The 26,370-nt window shown below is 36.3% G+C and overlaps 5 protein-coding genes across 7 annotated transcripts in view; 2 read left to right on the top strand and 3 right to left on the bottom strand.

The window, feature by feature from the left end:
- Positions 1-2,143, top strand: part of LOC116172249 (E3 ubiquitin-protein ligase MIB1-like) — a 462,793-nt gene extending 460,650 nt beyond the window's left edge. Inside the window, exons 2-5 of the mRNA XM_031489422.1 lie at positions 432-651; positions 704-1,210; positions 1,354-1,674; positions 1,723-2,143. Coding sequence (XP_031345282.1) covers positions 432-651; positions 704-1,210; positions 1,354-1,674; positions 1,723-1,863 — 1,189 coding nt within the window. The 3' untranslated portion in view covers positions 1,864-2,143. The remainder of the gene's footprint in view (positions 1-431; positions 652-703; positions 1,211-1,353; positions 1,675-1,722) is intronic.
- Positions 2,144-3,658: 1,515 nt separating this feature from the next.
- The window catches only part of LOC116170802 (39S ribosomal protein L15, mitochondrial), a 148,876-nt gene continuing 126,164 nt past the window's right edge, over positions 3,659-26,370 (bottom strand). For both annotated transcript variants that reach the window (XM_031487316.1, XM_031487317.1), the window contains 5 exons: positions 7,583-7,702; positions 4,878-4,982; positions 4,673-4,830; positions 4,300-4,625; positions 3,659-4,010 (listed from right to left, as the gene is read on the bottom strand). In XM_031487316.1, the coding sequence (XP_031343176.1) occupies positions 3,709-4,010; positions 4,300-4,625; positions 4,673-4,830; positions 4,878-4,973 (882 nt within the window). In that variant the 5' untranslated portion in view covers positions 4,974-4,982; positions 7,583-7,702 and the 3' untranslated portion in view covers positions 3,659-3,708. The remainder of the gene's footprint in view (positions 4,011-4,299; positions 4,626-4,672; positions 4,831-4,877; positions 4,983-7,582; positions 7,703-26,370) is intronic.
- On the top strand, positions 11,258-12,483 carry LOC116170800 (actin-3-like). Its single transcript, XM_031487313.1, has 3 exons — positions 11,258-11,384; positions 11,432-11,810; positions 11,858-12,483. Exons 1-3 carry the CDS (start codon positions 11,259-11,261, stop codon positions 12,481-12,483), a joined length of 1,131 nt encoding a protein of 376 aa, XP_031343173.1. The 5' UTR covers position 11,258.
- Positions 19,670-21,537, bottom strand: LOC116170796 (DEAD-box helicase Dbp80). Its single transcript, XM_031487308.1, has 6 exons — positions 21,368-21,537; positions 21,088-21,320; positions 20,731-21,041; positions 20,504-20,681; positions 20,059-20,459; positions 19,670-20,011 (listed from the first exon to the last, which is right to left on the bottom strand). The coding sequence occupies exons 1-6, from the start codon at positions 21,428-21,430 to the stop codon at positions 19,758-19,760; spliced, it is 1,440 nt and encodes a 479-aa protein (XP_031343168.1). The 5' UTR covers positions 21,431-21,537; the 3' UTR covers positions 19,670-19,757.
- On the bottom strand, positions 23,045-26,331 carry LOC116170797 (male-specific lethal 1 homolog). 2 transcript variants are annotated; one of them, XM_031487310.1, is made up of 8 exons: positions 26,202-26,331; positions 25,541-26,148; positions 25,255-25,492; positions 25,013-25,207; positions 24,842-24,966; positions 23,724-23,848; positions 23,472-23,678; positions 23,045-23,420 (listed from the first exon to the last, which is right to left on the bottom strand). In XM_031487310.1, the coding sequence occupies exons 2-8, from the start codon at positions 25,904-25,906 to the stop codon at positions 23,315-23,317; spliced, it is 1,362 nt and encodes a 453-aa protein (XP_031343170.1). In that variant the 5' UTR covers positions 25,907-26,148; positions 26,202-26,331; the 3' UTR covers positions 23,045-23,314. The 2 variants fall into 2 exon arrangements, with proteins under 2 accessions (XP_031343170.1, XP_031343169.1); XM_031487309.1 differs by having other exon boundaries at positions 25,541-26,329.

The following is a 26,370-nucleotide window of genomic DNA, read 5'->3' as shown; positions in this document are numbered from 1 at the left end:
AACTGTTTGAAATTATGGATTCTACAGGCCACGTTCTATAAGAAAAATTTTTTTCCGGGACGATCTGAGACAATTTCTTTTTCGAGCCAAAAAAAAGGCAGTGTACAACCTTCCTTTTTTACCAAAAATCGACTGCACCAAAATTTCTCGGGGAAACACTTTTTCTTATTAATTTTGGGGCGTAGAATCCAAAACAATTCGTACTTTTTCGATCAGACTTCTCAATAAAAAGTTATAGACTAGAAACCAATTTCGACAGAAAATTCCAAGGGATGTAACTTTTGAACTAGTAGCCCAATCTTGGAACTGTTTGAAATTATGGATTATTTAATTGTTACCAGACTTGAACTTTGTAAAATAAAACAGCAGACTTTTTTTCACTATCAGAAATTGTTTATTTTTTTAGTTGTTAACAGTGTTTCTATTTCTAGTGCTATGAAAATTCTCTTGGCGAAACTTCCTCGACCATGGATTGTGGATGAAAAGAAAGACGACGGCTACACAGCGTTACACTTGGCCGCATTAAATAATCACGTCGAGGTGGCAGAGCAGTTGGTCCTTAACGGAAAGGCTAACATGGATCTGCAGAATGTCAACTTGCAAACCGCTCTTCATCTGGCGGTCGAACGCCAACACACACAAATCGTTCGAGTAAGTATCCTACATCTCTTGATCCGCCTCATCTCTCTAACGTAACTTTCAGCTTTTGGTCAAGGAAACGGCCAATCTCAACATTGCGGATAAAGACGGTGATACTCCTCTGCACGAAGCTCTCCGCCACCACACCCTCTCCCAACTGCGCCAGTTGCAAGATGTGCAGGACGTCGGTAAATTACTCATGGGCTTAGGCACTCAAGGATCCGACAAGAAGTCATCCGCTAGTATTGCCTGTTACCTGGCTGGGAACGGAGCAGACTTAACAATTAAGAATAAGAAGGGCCAAACCCCTCTCGACTTATGTCCAGATCCTAATTTATGTAAAATGCTAACCAAGTGCCACAAGGAGAAGAAAGGGGAGGAGGTCGAGATGGTACCCCAGAATCTTCAAAACACCAATATCTCCTCGACCATGGACGAGTGCCTCGTTTGTTCTGATGTGAAGCGTGACATACTCTTCCAACCTTGCGGTCATGTCAGTTGTTGTTCCACCTGCGCGCCGAGAGTGAAGAAATGCTTGATTTGTCGAGAATCTGTTGTCAGTCGTATAAAAGTAAGTCAAAATTAAATTTTGAATGGCTTTGGATTTAACTGATGTCCTTAACATGGCAACTTGATTTTCCATTTTTATTTTTCTCAACGTGACTTGTACACTGCGAACAATTAGAGACCGACTTTATCAACCTGAATTTACAGATTGAAGAATGCATGGTGTGTTCCGACAAGAAGTCGTCCGTGCTGTTCAAGCCATGCGGTCACATGTGCGCCTGCGAGAGCTGCGCGCAAATTATGAAGAAGTGCGTCATGTGTCGGGCACAAATTGAGCTAATGGTTCCCATGACCGTATGCAGCGGTGGCTTGGGTACGATTTGCGAGGTCAAGCCCGAGATTGAAATCGAACCGACTCCCTCAACTAGCGACCTCAACATACAAGGTCCGGTCATGAACAACGGAAATCGGGATACCAGCAACGACATCCAGAAGTTGCAGCAACAGTTGCAGGATATAAAGGAGCAGGTACATTTCCAAATTGCGTACGACACGGAAGTAACCGTTTAATTTTAGACCATGTGTCCTGTATGTTTGGATCGCCTGAAGAATATGATCTTCCTTTGCGGCCACGGATTGTGTCAGATGTGTGGGGATCAGATGTCGGAGTGTCCCATCTGCCGCAAAGCAGTGGAAAAACGTATTTTATTATATTAAGGTAGTAGGTAAAATATTGCAATATTCGTAATTTGTTACGTTTTAGTTTTTAGACAATATTTAAAAACATATGTACATTTGCAATGTCATCGCTAATTTGAAAGTGCTTCCATAATATTTCATTCTACCTAATTCCTATTTGTTGAGATATGATGTTTTGAAACAACCCCGTTTACGATCTACTTGTTCAGGTGTAGGTGGTGGTTTATTATGGAAGCATCCAATCCAACACTTTAAAATGTAAACAAACATTGATACAATAAACTTTTTAATAAAATTTGTTGCAGAGCTCTCAATAAATACCCAATTAGATCAAACCTAATTCGGGGTACGTTGTAGACCTTTCGATACAATAGCTTTAATTCCAGGCTTTTGTAGTCCATTAACATGATTCCAGAGCTTTTAAGACACAAAATGAAAGCTGTTTTTAATATATTCCAGAGCTTTGAGGGGCAAAAAATTATTCCAGAGCTTTTTAAATTTGATTCCAGAGCTTTTAGGAGTAAAAATTTATTCCAGAGCTTTTTAAATCTTATTCCAGAGCTTTTAGGAGTAAAAATTTATTCCAGAGCTTTTAGGAGTAAAAATTTATTCCAGAGCTTTTAGGAGTAAAAATTTATTCCAGAGCTTTTAGGAGTAAAAATTTATTCCAGAGCTTTTAGGAGTAAAAATTTATTCCAGAGCTTTTAGGAGTAAAAATTTATTCCAGAGCTTTTCAAATTTATTCCAGAGCTTTTAGGAGTAAAAATTTATTCCAGAGCTTTTTAAATCTTATTCCAGAGCTTTTAGGAGTAAAAATTTATTCCAGAGCTTTTAGGAGTAAAAATTTATTCCAGAGCTTTTTCAAATTTATTCCAGAGCTTTTAGGAGTAAAAATTTATTCCAGAGCTTTTAGGAGTAAAAATTTATTCCAGAGCTTTTCAAATTTATTCCAGAGCTTTTAGGAGTAAAAATTTATTCCAGAGCTTTTTAAATCTTATTCCAGAGCTTTTAGGAGTAAAAATTTATTCCAGAGCTTTTAGGAGTTTTTTAATTTATTCCAGAGCTTTTTCAAATTTATTCCAGAGCTTTCAGGAGTAAAAATTTATTCCAGAGCTTTTTCAAATTTATTCCAGAGCTTTTAGGAGTAAAAATTTATTCCCGAGCTTTTTAAATCTTATTCCAGAGCTTTTAGGAGTAAAAATTTATTCCAGAGCTTTTTTAATTTATTCCAGAGCTTTTTCAAATTTATTCCAGAGCTTTCAGGAGTAAAAATTTATTCCAGAGCTTTTTCAAATTTATTCCAGAGCTTTTAGGAGTAAAAATTTATTCCCGAGCTTTTTAAATCTTATTCCAGAGCTTTTAGGAGTAAAAATTTATTCCAGAGCTTTTTTAATTTATTCCAGAGCTTTTTCAAATTTATTCCAGAGCTTTCAGGAGTAAAAATTTATTCCAGAGCTTTTTCAAATTTATTCCAGAGCTTTTAGGAGTAAAAATTTATTCCCGAGCTTTTTAAATCTTATTCCAGAGCTTTTAGGAGTAAAAATTTATTCCAGAGCTTTTTTAATTTATTCCAGAGCTTTTAGGAGTAAACATTTATTCCAGAACTTTTTTAAATTTATTCCAGAGCTTTTTAAATCTTATTCCAGAACTTTTAGGAAAAAATTCCTGAGCTTTTTCAATTTTTTGTGGAGTCCTTTCTAAACTTACGAGCCTTTTTTGCACATTCCCGAGCTTATTCCTTTTCCAGCGCTTCTTCCGCCTATTTCCTGAGCTTTTTAACCTACCTATTGGCCTATCAACACTACTCTACAGAGACATTTAAAACGGTATTTAATTATTTTAAACAAGATACAGTGGATTACATTAACTATTATAATATTGTAATAATTCTTCTTCTAAGGGTTTCAAAATCACCTTATCCTTCAGATTGACCACCCAACCGGGATTTAATCCGAAGAATATCTGCCTGGGGTCCTTTCTTTCGGTGAGCATGGGGTAGTCGGGGTCGTTTTCTATAACAGGTAAGTTATACCCGTACTTTTGGGCGAGCACCAGTCGTTCTTCGGAGACCTTCTCTGGATCTGCCAAGTATCCCCTCTTTGCGGCATCGGCGTAGTAGTCAGCTGCATCGGTGGGAGGTACCATGCGACGTGGAATTGGTATGCCTGAAAGAAGACGTAGAGTTAGCGAGCGGAAGATATAAAGCCGCAAAAATTGTAAAAATAGTAGGGGTCCGATCTATGGGAGTATCCCTAGTTGATGAACTTGTTTCATTTGGGTTACCAAAAAACCCAAAATTTGCAGTTAGACAAGGTCGTCCATCAAGTGTGCCCTGTGCATATTTCAAAATTTGAACCGGATTTCAAAGCATTTTTTGAAAATCCATATTTCAAAACAAAACAATTCAAAACCACTTTTTTGAACATATAGAAAACAACATGCCGATCTACGCACCTCTTTCGAAGAACTTCTGGGGATTAATCATGCACTGTAGACTATGCATGTCGTAATACGCCGTCGTTATAACACCGCCAGCCCGTTCCACGGCGGCAATGACAAGCTCGCTCGCCCATTGCACTTCGATGTTGACCTTCGCCTGGAAGATGTCGGCGCCTTCATCTGTGAGATTAATTCCGAACTGGTGTTGATCGGGGAATATTCTGTATAACCCGGTGTTACAAAGTGTGACTAAATCGATCGGTTTGGAGACGTCAACTCGGTTTGTGTCCACCATCGTTTGGAGTTGTAGCAACGAAACCGGCGGATATTGTCTTCTTAGACTAAAACGGGGAGTAATGTAACTGAACTCGACTCGCTAGAAACTTACTGGTGACCTTTGTAGTACGGTTCGAATCCGAAACGGAGATAGAACGGACGGTTTCCCGTTTCGTAGCCAAGCCGCATGTAATTCTGTCGTTGGCCGGATCCTTTATTTCCAGCACCGTGTTTATCACCGCCGTGTTGTCCGCGACCCCTTTTCTGTGTCTAAAAGATAATTTTTTAGGTTAGAAATTTGATTTACATTCACTTACTATTTTAGAACCGGGATTGTCTCGAATGTTCTTTAAACAGACACGGGGTAAGGAGCGAAGCATTGTTAACGCTTTGTCAACTGTATTACTTCCCATTTTTATTTCCTGAAAGTTAAAATACAAACAGAAGTTGTCATAACCTCGAAAACAATTTGGGAATCAGATTATAACAATACAATATGATATGTATTCTGTGGTTGTATACAGGGTGGTCACTAGCGTAACGCATCATAGGGATTTCAATGTAAAATTCATAGCATACGATTATTGGCTCCCCAAATTATTTTAGAGCAAAAATGTATTAATGTTTTTTTTTAGAAAAAAACCTTTACGCCAATCAACCGTATTAGTTTTCAATATTTTTCATATAAAGACGGAAAATTGGAAAAATAAAACCCGCATCTTTTTCAATAATCTGCGATGCCATGGAATTTTCTAAAACAAAAAGATATCCAGTTATAAATTAGCAACAATTCGAAATGGATTTTATGATCGACTTGGATACTGTCTTGCAGTTAATGGTGACTTAAATTCGAACATTTATTGTAAATTGTTATATTAGGAAACCGTTTTTAGTAATTTGGTCTTTCTTTATGTTGAATTTGCTGTTCTAAATATTATACTGTTTGATAGAATTTGATTTGTCTTATAGCAGACATTCCATGGCATGACGGATATTAGCGTAGTTTTTGTATTAAAAAATTCCATGCCATCACAGATTATTAAAAAAGATGCGGGTTTTAGCAAATCACCACCCTGTATAGGATTTGTACTCTTAAGGTTTGTACTCTATGGTAGTACCAAAGTGTCTTGAAGATGCAGAAACGACACTCCAAAATGACTGGATCATAAAGCAATAAATAGACAGAAACGTCACTCTAACGTAACACTGTTGTTTAATTTGTTTCTGGTCCTAGGCTGGCCTTGAAAGAAACAATCAGGTAAGTCAGAACAATTCTCGCCAAGTGTTTTTGGAACAGGAAACACTCCACAGAATCAAATCGGCGGCCATTTCAGAATAGCAAATAGGTCCAATCTAAGTCGCCTCAAGATCTAGTTACCCGTGGATGTTTTGTTGAGAAGTGAATGTAAAACTTTTCATTTTGACATTTTCTTGTAAATTTATGTAAAGGTATAGAGTGTGACACGTTATTATTATTTTTTTTTTTTAATTTCAAGCTATTTTTTAGACTCCAAAAGGGGCAACTTTGCCCCGATTTAACCTAGCTACACTGTGTCTCTCACTGTTTCCGAGATACAAATTGTGAACTGCGAATTTGAACACCACTCTGTACATAAGGAACCTTTGCAGTACCATTGAATAAGCACCTTAAAGAAGAATAACGCCCGGTTAACTGATGAAATAAGAAAATCTGTCCAGGATTCTGTCGTCCCTCTGTTGTGGGGGAAAGTGAACCACAAATTTAAAGCTAGTTACCGACTTTAAAATTCCAACGTTGCCAGATTTTTGGCAAGCGCTTTGAGTTTGAATAAACTAGATTAAAATATTGAATAAGCTTTTATTCAATGCCAATAACAATATTATGTAAGGGAGGATCAATCTGAAATGTAAGATCATAAGGAACAATAAATAAAGTAAAAAATGTAGTTTAATCTAATAAGAAAACAACAAGAACTGTTCTAAGGACCATTATCTTTACATAATAAACAATCAAACTTTACCTAGCTCCATATAAGGATCTGGTAAATATGACAACACTGTTCAACTCTGATAAACAAGGAAAACGAAGTCTCCTAAGTATAACGGTTTCCCTGTTTAAAATAGTCATTATTTACCGCCCGAGGCCAAATATCCTTCAATATTTATGGTAATTAACCACTTTGCAGTGTATGCAACACACCTTACACCAATTTCAGGTTTTCCTATGTAGTTATACTTCTTTAAAGTGCTTATTCAATGGCAGTACTTAACAAAATGGCAAAAAACGTAACGGGTTTGCATAATTTGGAACTCATATAAATGCACAAATTTAACATCGTAAAATTGAATTGATAAACTTTACCTGGTAAATAAATAGACACGGAACTCGAATATACAAAATGAATTAAATAAATAAAGTGGTAGGTACTCGCAAAATAAATTAAGAGCTACTACAAATTTTTACTAAACGTTAGCGCAACTCGAAGTAGATATTTTTGAGTGGGCGGGGTTTCAACCAAGGCTGCTCTACCAACCCAACCCACTATACATTTACAAATATCCATGCCCGAACCTGGATTTGAACCAGGGACCCTTAGCACCACAGTTCAGCTTTAATTGAACTGCGCCACACTTTATTATATGTAGTAGGTACCTATGTTAAGTTGCGTGGATCTATATTCCACGTTCTAGGTGGAGATAAAAACCTCGCCTGCCAACCCCCACAAGCTAGGGGCACAACGCTGGGATATCAAACGAAGAATATATGAAAGAAAATCAATCTAATTCCTTGGGTCCAGCCCAACCCCTTTTCCAATACTCAAATCCTGAATTAGTAAACAGGTTTTTAAAATTTTTTTTAAATTCTACCATGCTCAAAACTGGTAACAGGTATGGAAGAAAGCGGACCACGAATGTCAAAGATCCAGAAACACTAGACACTTTGTATCGATCCAAGATTTCTAGATTGGTATCGATCAGTTAAAATTGAACAGAAAATATCAAATCAAGCAGCCCATAAAATGAAATATTTTTTTGAACATACCTATCAACTCGTGTATTCCACCACGGTGACTCCAAAGATCGATTTGCTGGTAGATCGTATCCGTATGACCGCTATCACTTCTCCAAAGGCATCTCTGAAGGCACGAATATTCGCGTGTAACTAGAAATAGACACAACATTTCAATGAAAACTCATTTTAGGGAAACGCGTGACAGGAAAGTGAGGGGAACGTGGAACGAATCAGAAGAAAATTTGACACGAAGGGCTAGGGAAATGGAGAATATTGAAAAGAAAATTGAGAGAAATTTGAAGGGAACGAAGGTAACAAGGGGGGTTCTGGCGCTCCATAAGCGCAACGTATTTTCTAATGATAGATTTCATGTATAAAAACGTACCTACTTTTTGGTCGGGTTTTAATTACGGTGTTTTCTGTGAGGTTGTAGATTGCGTATGGGGTTAGTAGATGTGTTTAGGGGTAGTAGATGACATAGATTTGAGGGGAATTTGAAAACACTTTACAGGAACTTGAGAAAATTTTTAGTAAAACTATGCAAATGGTCGGTTGAAGGGCGCTCCGTCATGTTGAAATCCGTTTTTTTAAATGTAAAGTCTCGAATAACGGTACAATACATCTACTAACGCATTTATTTCAAGGCCTAAGAAAATTATGCATAACAGTCACAATCTTAGAAAATATTCTAAAATAAAACAGAAAACATAACAAATAGGTATAGGGAATAATTGATGGGAATTTTTTCGACATTTGAAAGTGCAAAAAAATAAAGCAGGTTTCATTTGAAAAAATCAACTTTTTAAGGTTTGAAGTTATTAAAATTGAGCATTAGTTTTAAAACACCTTGTAGAAGGGCGATCAAAATTTAAATCATCATCAAGCAAGCATCAAGTTAATATTATTGATTTTGGAATACTTTTTGAAATTCAAATCAACGAAGCCATAGGTAGAGTGCGCTAATACTTGAATACCTTTGATGCCAAGTATAGGAAAATGTGGTATCAAACGCCGTAGATTTTCATGTAGATTTCGAAAATACAATAAAATACATGATGTTCTATTTAAAATAAGAAAGTTGCCATCGACATCCTGTAGATTTAAATTATTAATGAAAGCATTAACACTTTTATGTAACGGTTTGCGTGAAACAACCTGTATATTTGTACTGACGAAAGCCCAGGATAAGTTGGCCCAATTTATTTGCGCGTTATTCAAGGAAATACTGCTAGTGGGCGCTGACAATTTAAAAACGGTTGGAGCATTTTCTCGCAAAACTCCATGGTGCGGTACAAAACTATTGGCTTCGCCTTTTATAGGGCGCACTTCCGAAATGTGACCACGAGCTAAATACTCCCGCTTGAATTGTGAATAAGTTTAATTTACGTTCTACTGAAAGCAACCGTGTTATTGATGTGATCTCTGTTGTGAATTTTTTCATTAAACGTACATTAACAATAAATTGAGAACTATTTACTTTTTACTTCGGCGTCGAAATTAGAACGCCCGAAAATCTCGACATTAATTATAATTAATTAACTTGATGAATAAAATGACGAATTGCCGGTGGCTCTTCAGACGGTACAAACTTTTAACTTTCAATTAATTTACAGGACAAATTCAAATAGAATCATCTCTGTGCTTATTCGTAGATAAACCCCTGATTTACACTTAATAAATTGATATATTGTCATATACAGTATGTCCCATCATAATTTTTGGTGTTTAGACCGCAATACCGTATACATGACGTTTATTTTCAAATATTATTATATTATATTTTTGAAACATGTTAGTCGTTTAATAAATAATTCAATGTATCATGGTCATTCTTCAAACGAACAAAACGCGTTGTGGTCGCTAGTAACATTACCAAAACGCGTTATGGGCATAAGCTAACGACCATAACACGTAACGATATTTAATTTCGGTGTTTGGTCTTTCAGCTTCGGCCATAACGCGTTGAGCGTTTTCGATATGCGTGTTTCGTATACAGGGTGAGTTTTTTTTTCATTTTAAGCATTGGGATCTCGCAAACCATAAGACATACAGATTCGGTTAAATGAGGAAAGTGTTTTAAGAGCTTATTTAAGATATGCTTTTGTTTTTTGAAAAAAAATCCACAGTTTACTAGATATGAGCGAAAAACAGATTTAGTGATTTTTCATATAACTGATGTTGTAGAATCGTTATTATTAAAAATACCACAAAATGACACGAATAAAAGTTTTAGACATTTTAATGCTTAACCTGATGAACATACCAATTTCCTTCCATATTTTACAACTTTTGTGTTATACAAACTTTAATATTTTTAAATGGTAGTCATAGCTTTGGCATTTTTAAAAAGAACGTTATGCTCGAAGATTATAAAAGAAGAATGGAAATTAATAAATGTAGGTTTTTAAGCGGACAAAAATCTACAATTTTTGTTGTTTGCATATTTCTGTATTTCTAATAATAACGATTCTAGAAGTCTAGAACATTTAAAAGAAAAATCATTAAATATGAATTTCGTTCATATCTAGTAAACTGTGGATTTTTTTCAAAAAACAAAATCGTATTTTGAATAACTCTTTTTAACCGTCTATGTCTTACGGTTTCCGGGATCCTAATGCTTAAAATGAAAAAAACTCACCCTGTACACTGTATACAGGGTGTTTTCTTGGGAGCTTTAGTTAAACGTTTCTGGGAAAGTGAAATAGGTAGGTTTTTGAAAATTTGTACTTAGGAGTTGAAAGCCGAATCGATGTAAAATATTTTCAAAATAGCCGCACTTCCGGAAACACCGGAAGTAGATAGTAACTTCGTTATTTTAAATAGTAACCCCTATTTTTTATTGGATTTTTGGATTCTACGTAAAATTTCAGTTCTGTTAATACCCACAACTCGATATCTAAATAGGGGTTTCCATTTAAAATAACAAAGTTATTTTACTTTCCCAGAAACGTTTAACTAAAGCTGCCCAAAAAAACACCCCGTATATGAAGAAAGGAGCGTGGAAAAGCAATGGTTTTGATCCACTTCAGTTCAGTGCATGGCTTGAGAAAAGCGAGAAAGACGCAAATTTCTACTCATAACATGACATAGCTATACACCTCAATGAGTGTTAAATGACAAGATTATTTAAAATATTATCCGTGGCACTCGCAAATTGGTTTTCTATTTTTCTAAGACGTACAACAGATGATAACAAATTCGCCTCGTGTAAATACTTACTTATGAATAAAGGAAGTAGAGCATTTAGCAGAACTACATAATTAATTATAACATAAGGTACACATAATTGCTAATTACAATTACAAAGACCAACTAATTACGGCAAACTGTCGGCTGTATACGCTTACAGCTTCATTTTCTTTTAAATTGTCAAAAAACTGTTATATTCCCGTAAAAGAGATAATTTCCAAAATTGGGCGTAGAAAGGACTTTCATTCGTAAAGACTTTCCCCTAATTAGCATGTGGGGTGCGCGGCATCCTATTGGAGGAACCAAAATGTACCTACGGAGCGTGCGATGCGTGATTTTTCGAGTGGTAATGGAGAACTATTTACCACAAGATGATTATAGGTACATATTGAATATTTAAGCGCGATCTCTTTTAACGGTAATTTATTGTTACGGTAGGGGATTTTAATATATAAAAGAAATAGGTAATTATAATTACGGTCAGTACTTAATGTGAGTTTTCTCTAACGACTTCGAAATGGCCGACGATGATTTAGTGGCGTTAGTGGTTGATAATGGGTCCGGAATGTGCAAGGCGGGATTTGCGGGGGATGATGCGCCACGTTCCGTCTTTCCCAGCATCGTTGGTCGTCCGCGATATCAAGTCCGATATAATTTACTGATTCCGCTGTAATACATGAGTACTTTTAGGGGGTGATGGTGGGAATGGGCCAGAAAGATTCGTACGTTGGCGACGAGGCGCAAAGCAAGCGAGGCGTGTTAACAGTGAAATATCCCATCGAGCATGGCATCATCAGCAACTGGGATGACATGGAGAAGATCTGGCATCACACGTTTTACAATGAACTGCGCATAGCTCCCGAAGAACACCCGGTGCTTCTAACCGAGGCGCCCTTGAATCCCAAAATGAACAGGGAGCGAATGACCCAGATCATGTTCGAAACTTTCAACACGCCCGCCATGTACGTCGCAATTCAAGCCGTTCTGTCCCTGTATGCGAGCGGGCGGACTACGGGAATTGTCATGGATTCGGGCGACGGAGTATCACACACGGTTCCAATTTACGAAGGTAACTACGATTTTGGGTGACCATTAATCTAATTCCTCCCCCGTTAGGGTACGCTCTTCCCCATGCCATCCTCAGGATGGACCTCGCAGGTCGCGACTTAACGGACTACCTAATGAAAATTCTGACGGAACGAGGGTATAGCTTTACTACAACTGCGGAACGCGAAATCATCCGAGATCTCAAAGAGAAGATCTGCTACGTGGCCGTTGACTTCGAGCAAGAGTTGGCCTTGGCGAACAGCTCCAATCAAATCGAAAAGTCCTACGAGTTGCCGGACGGCCAGATCATAACGATCGGAAGTGAGCGGTTCCGCTGCCCGGAGGCGATGTTTCAACCGTCATTTTTGGGAATGGAAACCTCGGGCATACACGAAACCACCTACAACTCCATAATGAGATGCGATCTCGACATACGCAAAGATTTATATGCCAACACCGTCCTGTCAGGGGGAAGCACGATGTTTACCGGTATAGCGGATCGTATACAGAAAGAAATCGCGATCCTCGCGCCCGCTTCGATGAAGATCAAAATCATCGCTCCACCGGAAAGGAAATATTCGGTTTGGATTGGGGGAAGTATTTTGGCCAGCTTGACGACGTTTCAGCAAATGTGGATTTCGAAGCAGGAGTATGATGAATGCGGTCCGGTTATTGTGCATAGAAAATGTTTTTAGAATGAGGTATTGTATTGTTTAATAATAAATTATAATATTGAGTTATTTCTGACGGTTTTCGCTAATCCATACCAATTTAGTTTAGCATATAATCAAAACATTTTAATTAATTACGTAATTAAGACTACCACTTGATCAAGAACGCCCTGTATATACTGTAAGGCCAACAGGGGCGGTTGATATTAGTAGGTATTTAATTTAGACGTCAAAAACAACAAGCTTAGGTTCTCCCGTCGTTTCAATACATATTGTATTCTGTGATGAACTTCATTTATATCGTGCTCCGCGTCCCATTTTTAATAAGAATGATAGACGACACTGGAAAATGATTTGTTTCACTTTGGCTACCCTTACGGTTAAAGAAACGTTTAGCCTACTCATTCAAACCAACTAAAATTTCAATTTAAGATCTGCTATAAAATGAAGTAAATTTATTTCCTACATATACACATTCTAATTAATGAATCGATACTATAAGTAATAATAATTACCAAAATGAAAATAAATCTCTTAGTTAACCTCATGTGTGTATCCGAGCCCTTATACAGGCGTAGGAAACAAATTCGTTATCCTTGCCAGTCTGTTCGTCAAGATTTCGTTCTTGTGTTGTAAAAATTGTATCGCAATCCACGGAGCCAAAATTCAATACCGTATGCCACTAGGCTTTCCAAGTAGGCGTGATATGATCAGTACAGTAAGTTTATATTACCCAAAATCGCCATGAAACCTTAATTTTCATGCCTGCTTTATGTCAGGAAAATGTTGGTTTCCATGACGCAGGCAGGCCAGTCTACTTTTCCTGTCACCTGTCACTTTACCGGCCGCACCTGTCACTTTTCCTGCCGCACCTGTCACATTGCTAAATGTCTATAATGACTCCTGTCCTGTCATCATTGACAGATAGGCATAAATCAAAAGTTCCGTATGAAAATTGAAATTTGATATTAAAATACGATTTTGGGTAAAATGTAATACAAAACTCGTCAGTAAAATGACATTACTTGACTCGGAAATTAAAGTACTCGGCCCCGGAGGGGCCTCGCACTAGTTTTAAATTTCAAATCCGACGTTTCGTCTTTGGTTAACCATCATCAACTTTGTTTTTTCTTATGGAAGTAATGTTTACTTTTTGTGTCATTTGATACAGAATTGTTTTCTGATTTCAAAAATGTAAACCTCACAAAAAATTTTAAAATTGTTAAAATACGAGTATCTTCTTTTTTGCCTAAAAAACCTTGTCTTGGGGAATGTACGTACGTAGTTTCTTGGGTTTTTACGAATTAATAGCGCTAATTCTTATTAAAAGATAGTAATGTTTACATTTTTGAATTCAGAAAAAAATTCTTTTTCAAATGACAAAAGACAAAAAATCTTTGCAAAATTTCGTTTTTTTCCAGATACATATCTCCGAAAGTAGTCCACATTTTTTCAGTTTTAAAACTGCATTTTGTTAAGCATCAAAATACGCAACTTTGCCAAATTTAAACTACCTATATCTATCTCCTACAGTTCCCGAGATCCCGATGCTGGCCCTCGAATTTGAATCGGCCTGTATAAAAAGAAATTCCACTACTTGACCTATCCCGAAAGTTCCTCTCCTTCCATCCTTCAACGTACATTTTTTGCATCCTTTTTCCTGAGTACATTGATATATTACAGCCTACATTTTTTTTATTTTAACCCACGAAACTCAATAAAAACCTTATTTATTACTGTTTTTAAATGGTAGGCCATGGATTCATGGAGATTTTGTTTTGTTTATTCATCCATGGTAACTATGGCAGCGGATACCAATCAAAATATGGCTAACGATAGAAAAATGTAATTTCAAAATTTTGAAAAATATCTATGACATAATATACAGTGATATTTATTAAGTAGACATAGGGATTTACCTAAGTGTGTTTACTTCTACTTCTTAATGAATAGCACTATATTTATATAAAAAGAAAAATATAGGTTGTACTACATCAATGTAACCAGAGAAAAGGATGCAAAAATTTACGTCAAAATATGCAAGCCGTTTAAAAATTACCAACTTTGTATCAAATCTCAAAAGTGACCTCCAAAAAATGGCACTTGGATTGGAATGTTTGATGATTCATTGGGAAATACAGGTTGGACATCAATTTGAGAATTTTCTCTCATTACACCTCAATTTTAATCACTTTCCATTTGTTTTTTACAATGTGGTTTTTAATTTTTTTAGAGTAATCCGTCAACTGTTTTTCTGAATTTATTAAAAAAAAATTCAGTTTTTACGAAAAAATTGAGAAAAAAATCTAAGCCTAATGAAAGTGTGCATTGCTATTTAAATAAATTCAATTGTTTTTCGTCACTCATTTGTTTTCTGAAATAAAAACAATGGAATGCTGCGCCTTACCTATTATGAGAAATAAGATGTTAAACAATTTTCATCCCTTAGAAAGAAAAATTTTGCATACCGTCGACATTTACCGAGATATCCATACATATAATGGGCACCCTGTATATCTTAAATAGGGGTACGTTTTAATTATTTTGAAGAGTACGTAGTTTAGTGAATTTGTTGAATGTTTATTACAAACCACCCCAACATTGAATAATTACTCATTTGTTTTAATTCGTGATGACACGCGCCTCCTTCGTAAACGAATTTTTCTACGTTGTATTGTCGTCAACAGTCAGACCCCAACATGAATATAAATACACTTACATTTAGAGTTGCTCTCGCGATTTCTCAACACCGACTAACTGTTATTTTCGAATTGCATTACTAATCTTAACCCTCATGACAAACGCCTAATGTTTGCATTTGAAGGTCCTCTTATCTACACCGCCGATGACTGTTACGTCATATTCAAGTAAATCGAAAATGTTTCACGTAATCTTTCATCAAGTTGTAAATTAATAAATCATTTGTGAAAAAAGAGACCTGTACCGATTGTTAGAAACAACTGCAATATTTTATAAAGGATAAACAAAAAGCACCTGAATTGTTGACCAGCATACTTATAGTAAAACAATTGTTGGTAATTGCAATTTTTGAAAAACAATCAAAGTTTCATCCCCTTCTTTTCATTGACGGCGACGCAGCTGCATGCAAAAAATGGCCCAACGCGTTTAATTGATCTGTCCTTGACCGAACACGACTCCAATTAATGCGATGAAAATGCGTGTTTCACAATATGAGGCTGGTTGCATAATAATTCCCTTTGCGGTGTAAAAAATGGCACAGTTCCTTATTCTTTTTTCAGATATTAATTGATTCTACTGTAAAACTCGCGTTCATTTTAATACTTCGCACCCGTATTTCTAAGCGGGCGTTTTCTATTAATTATGCCCGAAAAATACTCGTACCAACCTTCGCCCTTGGTGAATGCCGCACAAATTTACTTAGCGATGCAAACTACGTGGTTATTCCTTGGTAGTTTCCTACCCTAATTAGTGTTTTCAAACGTACGGTTACACCTCGGGTTACACTTTCCGTAGTTCTGACGTGAAATAATCAAAATTTTAAACTGGTCGCACTGATGACCCAACGCGAATTGATTAATTCAAAATATGAAAAAAAACCTTTTTTGCGAAAGGTGGCTTTGGAAAGAACATTTTCATTCTTTTGTTTAACAATAAATACCTGCACATCTTTGACATTTCGTTAAAATTTCAGTAGTTGTTGCTTTTTTCGTCTATTTATTACAAGTTTCTCGATAAAATGCAGTTTTCAAATAAAGAAAAACGAGATATGTTAAAAATCTGTTACGCCTTAATTTTAATTTTCAATTTGGGAGAGATTGGTTCGTCAGCTAAGAAAATCTGTTGCTAAACCCAGGACGGAAAACGAATTTTACGTTCGTTTTCATTTCTGAGTCTACCAGATTTTTTTAGCTGACGAACCAAACTCGCCAAAATTTCTATGTAAAGATAATTTTGAGCAGGAAAAGCAACAACTAGGTACTTATACTGAACCATCAAAGATGTGTATTTGTTAAACAAAAGATGAATGCATGTTCTTTCCAAAGCACTCTCCTTTTCCATAATTTGACGGAATCTTAAAAGTTAAAACGTATCATATGATACATCACTGCAATCAGAAAAACGAGCTTTTTTCAAAAATGCTAAAGTCCAATATGGCCGCCATAAGAAATAAAAAAGTTATCTACTGTAACTTCCAAGTCTAGAGTGCTTTGAATTTTTCGATAACATATTTGGATTCATCATAAAAAAATTGCTTTAATAACGTTTTGGTTTAAAACGTCCACTTTTTGTCGTTTTCGAAATAAAAAGGAAAATCTAAAATTGAAAATTTCGTTTTTTTCAAAAATCTCGGCAACCTTTGAATTTTCGTATTGACATATTGTTGAACCACCAAAATACACAAATTTGCTCTCTTCCAATAACCGAGATCCCCATGTTGGAGCTCGAAAAAAGGACACCCTGTATAGTTGACAAATTGTTTGTTGTGTTTTTTTTTAGAAATGAAATAAATCAGGGGAAGAAAATACGCGAAGACTAAGGAAATGATTATGATTGATTGGAAAGAGAAAAAAAAAACTGTATTGATACTGATAGTACAAATCCAATATGGTGTCTATTTAAAATAAGAAAGTTGATGTCAATACCTATCTTGAAAACTGCCAGTTCGCAAAGGTTTTCCTACGTCCGTTGAATTTATCCCATCGAACTTTTATTTGAAACTTTGTTACTAAAATATTTGAACTTTTTAAAAATGGCGATTATCACTCTTTTTCCAATTATTATCTATGAAATGATTTATGTTTTTCAAAATATCGCATCAAAAACTACACAACTTTGCGAATTTAACCGAATCTGTAAGTATAAAAATAACAAAGATAGCAATCCTACTCAATTTACGACACCCTGTATAAGGCCATAATAAATACTTGTTGGGGTTATTTTTCATTTTTTTATAGATATAACTGCGGGGGATGAAAAAAAATAAAAATGAGGATAATTATATTATGGTATAGTAGGTAGGTATAAGCGCAGCTATTGTTTACGCTGAGTCCATAGGGGATGATAGGGTCGACGTCGAGTGTAAAAAGGGGAGGATAGAAAGTAAAAAAAATTATCAACGTGTGATATCGAAGGGACTTTCACCGTATTGTTGTGTAGCAGATCGAGATCGGTATTCAATTAGCCTGTTTTGACTCCACTTCATGAATAAGATTTAATTTTTCATCTGTGACAAAGATGGGAATTTTCTGAGCCCGTTGAGGACTCAGAACAAGGAGAGGAATAATAATAATAAAAAATAAAAGACTTCACACGTCTTGTTCGCCCGCCTTGCAAACGTGGCTAATTTCGCCTCTAGGAAAAAATTCCGAATATATAGGAGCTGTGCGCATTTACAAGATCTATTCGACGAAACCATAATTTGAAAACAATCGGCCCAAAACTGTAGAAGATAGGAAAAAATCACCACGTTAGTATAACATGCTCGGTGATGGCGCGCAGATGTCGCCGATCTCACATCATGTACCTAGCCCCGTCCCTAAAAAGTTGTTAGTTACATGGCCCCGGTACATGTACACGCCTTGTCTTTCTGCAAGCGCTTTACAGTCGCGCATTTGCTGCCAGCCAGCTGACCGCCCAAAAGTGAGATTAATAGCTACCTTTTTACAAATAAATAAAAACAGTGTTGGAAACGGTTAAAGATAAAAACCTACGCTGCACCTTCATTAGTTAAAACACCCAGCTGATGAGAAGACGATAATCAAGGAAGAAATTTAGAGGAAAATCAAAAGTAACAGACCCTAAACGGAAGTACCAAAAGGCGGGAAATAACAAACAAACGATAGAGGACGCTACCGAGAAAACCAAAGATCTGAGACAAAATGTAGAAAGTAGGGTGGATTATCAACATGCATTAAAGTACAGGCTGTACAGGCGATAGTAAGGGATTAAAGGAGCAGGATGAATACGGAAAATGTATATAATTGAAATAAAGAAATTTGATATAATTCACAAAATAAAAATTCTAAAAGTAGGTACGCTACTGGTATAAAAGCGACCAACAAAACCCCAAGAAAATTCCTAACGATAAAATCAAATTAGGCAACCAAAAATAAAAACGAAGGAAAAATTAGTGAATTGGGGGGGGGGGGGGGGGTATGCAGGCGCCAAAAATCAAATGTAAAAATATGAATGCTGTTATCTATGACTTGATCAAAATTATTTTTCAAAATGTAGCTCTTCTACAAAAGCCTTTCATAAAAATCTTAGAAAACAAAAGCAGTTTATATCCTAGTAGCCAGGGGCGAACTGACCCGGGGGGGCGGGTGGCGGTTGCCACCTGGCCTGTAGATCATAATGGCCCGTTGGAAATTTATAAGTATGTGCTGTATTTAGTTTCTTGCACTATTAATAAATTATTAACACGTTTCTCTAATTGGGGTTGATGTTAGGTTATTAAAAAATTCTGATTTAATTGAAGTGTTTTACAATGAATTTATCATTTTTTATCGTTTTAATTATCAGCTGCAATTAAAAAAAAACTATGGTAATTGATTTTCGAGCAAAGAGCACTGGTTTTGTGGTGCACCTCAGAGCTCCCCCCCCCCACTTTCATTACTACACTAATACTTTAATGGCCCGTAACCTATGCAATTCTACCTGGCCCTTAAGTACCCCCAGTCCGCCCCTGCTAGTAGCCTACTATTTAAAAACAAGTTGTAAATCAGCATATGCATGATTAAAGCGCATTTTTGGTAATGCAGGTCAGTATTTTATTAGCGAAGTTTAAAATTATCGATCTCACGGGTAATTTTGGCTGCGTTAAATAATTAATTTTATTTAATTTCAATTGACGGTACGTCTTCATTTTGTAAAACAAATCACAAAGTAAATAATAAGTTTTTATACTGGTAGCGCTATCTAACGATACAATTATAGCACCTCCGAAACCCATATCGAAATTATTTTCTTCAATTAACGATCTCACAAGTAATCTAACTCAAAATAGACTAGTGCCTGCACATCTACACTATAGCAGAAAGCTTTTGGTGAAAATTTGAAGTCTCTAGCTATTGTAGTTGTGGAGATCTAACGCGGACAGCCGGCCTGCCAGCAATAACGAATATAATAGCGTATTTTTTTCAAAAATGCGCTAAAAAGTAAAAGCAAATTATCCTTGGTTTCAGATAGCATCAACAATGACAGCAGTATTTATATTAAAGTAACAGAAGACAAATTCATTTATGTATTTATAATAGCTAAACTTAATTCCTTATGAACATTTCATACAATAATTAAATCAGTTCGTTTACCAGCACTTATGCACCGATTTTTTCGATTTCATCGGAATCCTCCGCGTTCAAGAACCTGATCTTTCGATTAAAATGCTTCTCGATAGCTTTACATATGGCCATCGATTCCGGTGAATCGATTAGGTTGATGGCAATTCCGTTTTTGCCGAACCGACCGGTTCTGCCAATTCTGTGTAGGTACGTCTCGCAGTCCGCCTTGCCCTGCATGTCGATGGGCAAATCAAAATTGACAACGATCGTAACTTGTTCCACGTCGATACCTTAAACAAAGACTTGAGCAATTGGCATTTAGTGCACGGCGAAGTACCCCTAGACAAAACGTTCGTAGTGATCAAAACCTTCTCTAGTCCTTCACGAAAACGATCCAATACGGCGATGCGTTGCTCTACAGTTAGGTCACCATTTAGTACGGCAACAGAATGACCGTGCTTTGCCATCTTTTCGGCTAACCAGTTAGCTGTGCGCCGAGTATGACAGAAGATTATAGCTTGCCCGACGCTGATACTTCCGTAAATATTTGTAAGAGCCTCATACTTGGCCTGTTGGTCTTTACACTTAACGTAATACTGTTCAATGTTATCTAAACTTTCTTCCTCCCGTTTCAATCTTATTATTATCGGTCTCGGTACGATAACTTCTGCGAACTCCATAACATCCTGACCGTAAGTCGCAGAAAAAAACATCATTTGGCAGGTGCTGGCTAAACATCTACGAAATAATTGTAACACGCCGCCTCCAAACGCATTGCTTACTTATGAATTCGGATACACTGATCCTGATGACCCTGCTGAGAGATCATCACGTCAGCCTCGTCCAAAACGAACACCTTAATTTTACTTAAGTCAAATGAACGAAACTTCAGACCCCAATCTAACACCTTCCCAGGCGTCCCTATGATTATGTGTTCGCTAATTTTCGCTCCTCGCGGCACTAAAACGAAGATCATCGTATAAATTAAAACAAGCGAATAATAGTATACTTTCTTCCCCTCGTACCGCCAGCTTTATTTCGATTTCCGGGCAGAACTGCGCCATCCGAGTGGCCACCTCTGCCGTTTGTATCGCCAGTTCGTACGTCGGTGACAAACAGAGGACTTGCGGAAAATTGAACTGGGAATCTAGTCGGCTTAACATTGCTAAAACAAAGGCGGCTGTTTTACCGGTGCCCGATTGCGACTGTGCAATTAAATTCTGAGGCGGATCCGCCAGCAAAGTGGGTAAAGCTGTCTCTTGGATTTTAGACGGAGCGTTAAATCCCATGCTGTAGATGCCTTTTAACAAATTCGGTTTTCTGAAATGACGCAATACAATAACGGTAAGATTGTCAACTGTCGTACAAGTGTAGCGCTTCAAATGTTTTTACGGAGTATAGGGGCGAGTTTGGATCTTGACGTTGAATTTCGACGTCATTGGCATTTTCAACTAATCCTTTTCGTATGATCTTTTGCAATAGACTTACATCGGCAGGATTCACGGGGTCATCCCCATTATCGCCATTTGTTGCTTCATTCTGTTCGTTAGCGGGAGGATCGTCACCCGCAGCCGCGGGGGTAACTTCTAAGTTGGCAACCTAAAATTTGGGGTTATGGGAATGTGGAGACGCTACAGAAAACTTACATTCTTTGATATTAATGAAGTTTGTTCCTCTAAATACTTTGCCCAATCTATCTTATCGGCCATTATAACTTACGCATAAATTACAAGAAACAAGAAGTTGCTTTTTACAAATACAATTCAAAAACAAGAAAGAAATCGTGGACCATCAACGAAGTTATGGTGTCTGGTGTAACGTTATAAACATTTTTTCAACACGGTGGGTGTGGCTCATGTACCAATTAAGTTCAATGGTTGATCGTATATACCGGGTGGTCCCTAGAGCGACACAACATAGGGATTTCAATGGTAATTTCTTTATAGCCAATTACTAGCGCCCCTAATTATTTTAGAGCAAAAGTCTTAATACGTTTTTTTAGAAAAACAAATACTGCATCTGTTCATACGATTATTTATATGTATATATATATATATATATATAATTTTCAGTTTTTCAAAACCGTAGAAATCCACAAAATAAAAAGGTACATTTTACAATAAATCAGATATCCCTTGGAATTAGAATATATCAGCAAAAGGTTAAGGTTTTGTAACGCATGCTTCCGATAATTGAGCTGAAGGCTTCTTCTTTTATCCATTATATTATATACAGGGTGAACATATACAATAAGGTGACCATATTCTGATTTTTATTTGAGTTATCACCAGAAATTCCGCTAGTATAGAGAGGGGAGGGGGGCTAAATGTGCAGCAAAATTTGGAATGTGTAGGAAATGTTATATGAAACATTTTGGAATAGAAATTTTGAAAATGTTTAGGTATACAATTTTGTTTCACGTTTACTCAGAAACAAAAGTAGAGGACAGCGTTTTTTTAAGTACAGTCTTTAAAGATTTGGAAGAATAATTCAAGTGCAGGGTGTCTCACGACATATGTCTCAAAAAGCTTAGAATATTTAAAAATATATACCAACTCATGTCAACAAGAATTCATCCAACACCATAATTGCCAATTATTTATTTTATATGAGGTTCCGTTTTAATGGACTGTGGTGATACTTTGTTAAGTTGGCCATGGCTCGTCGTCATGGTGCCGAAAATAAACAATTGAGACCGAAACAAAAGTCACCTTTTCATACCAAATAAAACCATACTTAATAGCGTGTTTACAAAGAAAAAATATTAAATACCCAATATTTTGGGAAGTGAAATTTTTGGAAAGTTACCCTTATTTTTATGCCTAATATGATGTATAAAAATAGGGAGTTTCCATTTATGCAATATGTAATGGATAAATACAATGGTAATAGGCAAAATAATTGTGTAATGCATGTAATACATGTGTAATGTGTGTAATACAGTTGCAATACATATGCTATGGTACCAACATTAGTGGGATGCGTGTAATCGCTGTGAAATTAATGTAATATTGTGATGTTTTGAAGTGACGTTTCAATACACTGATGCCGTATGCGCAAATTAAGGAAAAGAAAAAAAGGTTTAACTCGAACTTTCAAAATAATTATTAGAAATACATGGAAGAACTGAACATTCAAATAAACTACCAATTTATTAAACACAACCGAAATTTTCAAAAAAACAAACAATCCCAATTTAGGAATAGCCGCCACCTTTCCCCAGTTTTGTGTTTTATGTACTGCCCCAATTAAATTTAGCAGTACAAACACTTTGTGAAAATGATATTGTCACATTAGGTACCAAAAATATGCCGGCTCAAGGCAATTTTTTATAAAACTTTTATTTTGCATTATGTACAATTATCAAATATACATGAACATAAATCACCGAATTGATTTAGGAATAATTTAAAATGGTTCTAAAAATGAAAAAAATTCTACTTATTATCTTCCTCAAATTTTCATTAGCACATCAACTTATCACTTAGTTCATTTGGTTAATTCTGCACAAAGTCCAAGTTAGTCTTCACAAAGAAAAACTAAGAGATCTAAAGCATCACTAAAATAAAGGTCTATGCGAAAATCTTTACAATTTATCTCTTTGTCGCTTTCCTTTTTATAGTGGATTTTCTATGGTTGTGTTTTTTTGATGTGTCTTGTGGTGCTTCAGAATTGCTTAGCCACGGTAATGAAAATTCCCTACAAAAGTCGGTTGTAATTAAACACGAAGGGCGACATACGTGATTTTACATTGGCGTAAAACGAACTATAGGTGCTCCGAATGCTGATACAGGTAAATTATCACAAACTTCGAGGTATTTTATATCTTCTAATGGCGGCCATAGCGACACTACCGATTCAATTTGGTCGTCGACTCTTGAACCGGATCCGACACGCTCCTGTCTCTGTTTCAATTTATCCACTATTCGTTGCTCACGTATCCTCTGAACGTCCCATCTGAAAGGTAAACATAGCATGTCGTTATCGCAAGTGAAGGTTCACCTTTTTCGTCTTCTTTCGTCATTTTCTAATCGCATGTGTCTCTTGTTATAAACTTCGTCGTCTAGATTTTCCGTACCTTCCATTGAGTAGCAACTGGTGTAAACTTTCACTCGCCATCTCGGTACCTACGTATTATACACTAGCAAAAAATGCAAACCGGCAATGGGCATTAAATAAAAAATGTTAAGAAGTGGAAACTGGGTTAGAGTTTGCTTGGTTTTTGGAAGGAGCACCAACATTTTAATATAGTTACATAGTGGCAGACAAGGTTGGAATAGATCTCGGAATATACAGGGTGGAAATTTTATATTGAACACTGAATATATCTTTAAAACGTTTTTTAAAAGATTCCAAAATTATAAAAAGTTTGCTACCAATCTACCTACTTAAAATTTGTGATCAGTGGCGGACAGTGGTCAAGGGGAGGGGCATATTTCTTTAAATAGTAACCACTCTTTTTTATTACATATTTCACGCAAACAAAATGATCAAAATTGTATTACGCCCCCAAACTGAAAATACAAACGTAAAATACCACATTTTGGGCGGTATTTATGCGAAATATACACACCCTAGCGGAGTCTTATGATGAAATTGACTAAAAAAGAGAGTATCAATACATTGGTTCTTTTTTGAGCCGAATCTTTTCGCTTTTATCCCCTTTAGCAATATTATAATGATACTTTAACTACATTCTCAGAACAATCAAGCAAACAAACAAAAGATAAAACAATAAAAAACAGCAATTACCAATTAAAATGCGGCAATAAGGATCTATCTAGTTATGTAGCACAATAATGTTATACTGCAATATCCAAAAAGGTGTACTTTGTATTAACATGTAATAAAAACTATTAATTGCAATTAAAAAAAAGTACGTAGATTGATAGCAAACTTTTTACAATTGCGGATACCATACAAAACGTCTTTGCAAATCTAATTCGTCCTACTTATAGGCCACCCATGCTACTTATTAGCATTACAGCTGCATTTACAGTGGCATTATATTTGGCAATGCATACAGTAATAAGTAGGCAACACACATTACACCAACTTTGAGTCTTCCCATTACGCTGTTTCACTTCTACAAATTTTTTACTCAACGTTATCACACAAACCTCCAGATTTGTCGCCGATGGTATCGTCGAAGATGAATCGAGCTCTTGCGGTATGGCGGCAAGATTTCCACTTTGCGTCACGTAAGGATCGGCGGACATAAGAATTTTGTCATCGCGCAATGAACCTGCAAGTTTCGTTAAGTATTTGTCTTTCCGACGCCGCCGACTCACTTTTTCTTTTCTTCTTCTTTCGTGAACTGTGCGATTCTTCTAACGAAACTTCGGTGTTCGAGATCACAGACGAACTACTACACAAACGTTTCCTTCTAATACTCATTTTGATATCTTTCAAGGTATCGTCGACCGAACTGTTAACCATGTCATCGGAGATACCTTCCGTTGTACCCGCTTTCGTAGCGTTATTCTCTACAAGGTTAAGATTGATACAGAGCGTAAAAATGTGAAGTTGTTACCGGACGCGAATATATCCTGCGCGTGCCTGCATTCGGTTGCGATTATTTCGTAAATTGGTTCTTTGATATCACTTTGCGGCTCAACGTATGTGGCGGATTTGGTATTGTCGTCAGCGTGAGAAGCGTCATGAGTCATTTCCTCTAGAACATTCCCGCACGAGTTCTCCTGAGTTTCGTAGTGATTCAGATCAGTACTTTGGTAAGCGCTATTATCCAGGCAATTTATACGTTCTTTAAGCTGGAAGAGGCGTATTACGAGAAATTAATGCGACAGTAGCGGACTTACCATTTCATTTTCTTGTTTTAAAATGTGTATGGTCTTTTCCTTATTTAAAATTTCGTCGTTTTGCTGTTGTATCAAATCCAAATTGGTTAACAGCCAATCTTTCAAAAACTTAACCTCATTTTCGGCGTTTTGACAGTTAAAGTTGGAATTGTTGATTAAATTGAAATTTTCTGTATTAGACGCGTACATATGATCATACGGTAAATTTAAATCGATTTTCTCGGTGGCTACAATATTATTTAACGAATTTAAATTTTCCAAGCATCCAGTCAAATTAACATTGTTTTGACTACAACAATCCTCGGACATCTTCGTTAACAATCGTCGATTAATGTTATGATCATTGTTTAGCACTTTTATTTGCATTATATACAACAAATACGAAATTTTGAAATAATTCTCATGATAAAATTATTAATAAAACACGCCTCGAATCAAAATAAACTTTGCGCAATTGTAAAAACGGGAAAGTCCATAACACTACCACCGCAAGAATAAACTCGAACGGGCATTAATTACGCACATTTTTGCGTTAAACAAAGTGGCAACAGATTTAGAACACGCGATTTACAATTTCCAACCGAGAACCACACGAAAACGTAGCAGTTCTGGAAAAAAACAAGCGAAAAATAGACTTTAAATACGTTTTGAGGTTATGTACCACATTACAATCTTCATCACTCAATTCCTAATAAAAACGATTCAATTTGAACGACTTTTGTTGGGTATTTCCACGAATTGAACGCAAAAGCCTCAACCAAAAGTTCTTTGGGTCTTTAATACAAACAACGCACCACTATTTACTATCGGTACGCAAACGCAGCAATCGA

This window comes from Photinus pyralis, unplaced genomic scaffold (genome assembly GCF_008802855.1).
Source record: "Photinus pyralis isolate 1611_PpyrPB1 unplaced genomic scaffold, Ppyr1.3 Ppyr1.4_LG5, whole genome shotgun sequence".
NCBI classification, from domain to species: domain Eukaryota; kingdom Metazoa; phylum Arthropoda; class Insecta; order Coleoptera; family Lampyridae; genus Photinus; species Photinus pyralis.
The sequence above is the reverse complement of the archived record's forward strand: the minus strand, read 5'-3'. Positions and strand labels throughout refer to the sequence as shown.

What these genes read in the sequence shown, in the direction of transcription:
- LOC116170800 (XM_031487313.1), top strand. Translation starts at nt 11,259, where the DNA reads ATGGCCGACGATGATTTAGTGGCGTTAGTGGTTGATAATGGGTCCGGA. An exon ending in TTGGTCGTCCGCGATATCAA is followed by an intron (nt 11,385 to 11,431) that starts GTCCGATATAAT and finishes GAGTACTTTTAG; the next exon opens with GGGGTGATGGTGGGAATGGG. An exon ending in CACGGTTCCAATTTACGAAG is followed by an intron (nt 11,811 to 11,857) that starts GTAACTACGATT and finishes CTCCCCCGTTAG; the next exon opens with GGTACGCTCTTCCCCATGCC.
- LOC116170796 (XM_031487308.1), bottom strand. Translation starts at nt 21,430, where the DNA reads ATGGCCGATAAGATAGATTGGGCAAAGTATTTAGAGGAACAAACTTCA. An exon ending in ACATTTGAAGCGCTACACTT is followed by an intron (nt 21,042 to 21,087) that starts GTACGACAGTTG and finishes GCGTCATTTCAG; the next exon opens with AAAACCGAATTTGTTAAAAG. An exon ending in TACGAACGTTTTGTCTAGGG is followed by an intron (nt 20,012 to 20,058) that starts GTACTTCGCCGT and finishes TCTTTGTTTAAG; the next exon opens with GTATCGACGTGGAACAAGTT.
- LOC116170797 (XM_031487310.1), bottom strand. Translation starts at nt 25,906, where the DNA reads ATGCAAATAAAAGTGCTAAACAATGATCATAACATTAATCGACGATTG. An exon ending in GCAGGATATATTCGCGTCCG is followed by an intron (nt 25,208 to 25,254) that starts GTAACAACTTCA and finishes TTAACCTTGTAG; the next exon opens with AGAATAACGCTACGAAAGCG. An exon ending in AAAGAAGAAGAAAAGAAAAA is followed by an intron (nt 24,967 to 25,012) that starts GTGAGTCGGCGG and finishes CGAAACTTGCAG; the next exon opens with GTTCATTGCGCGATGACAAA.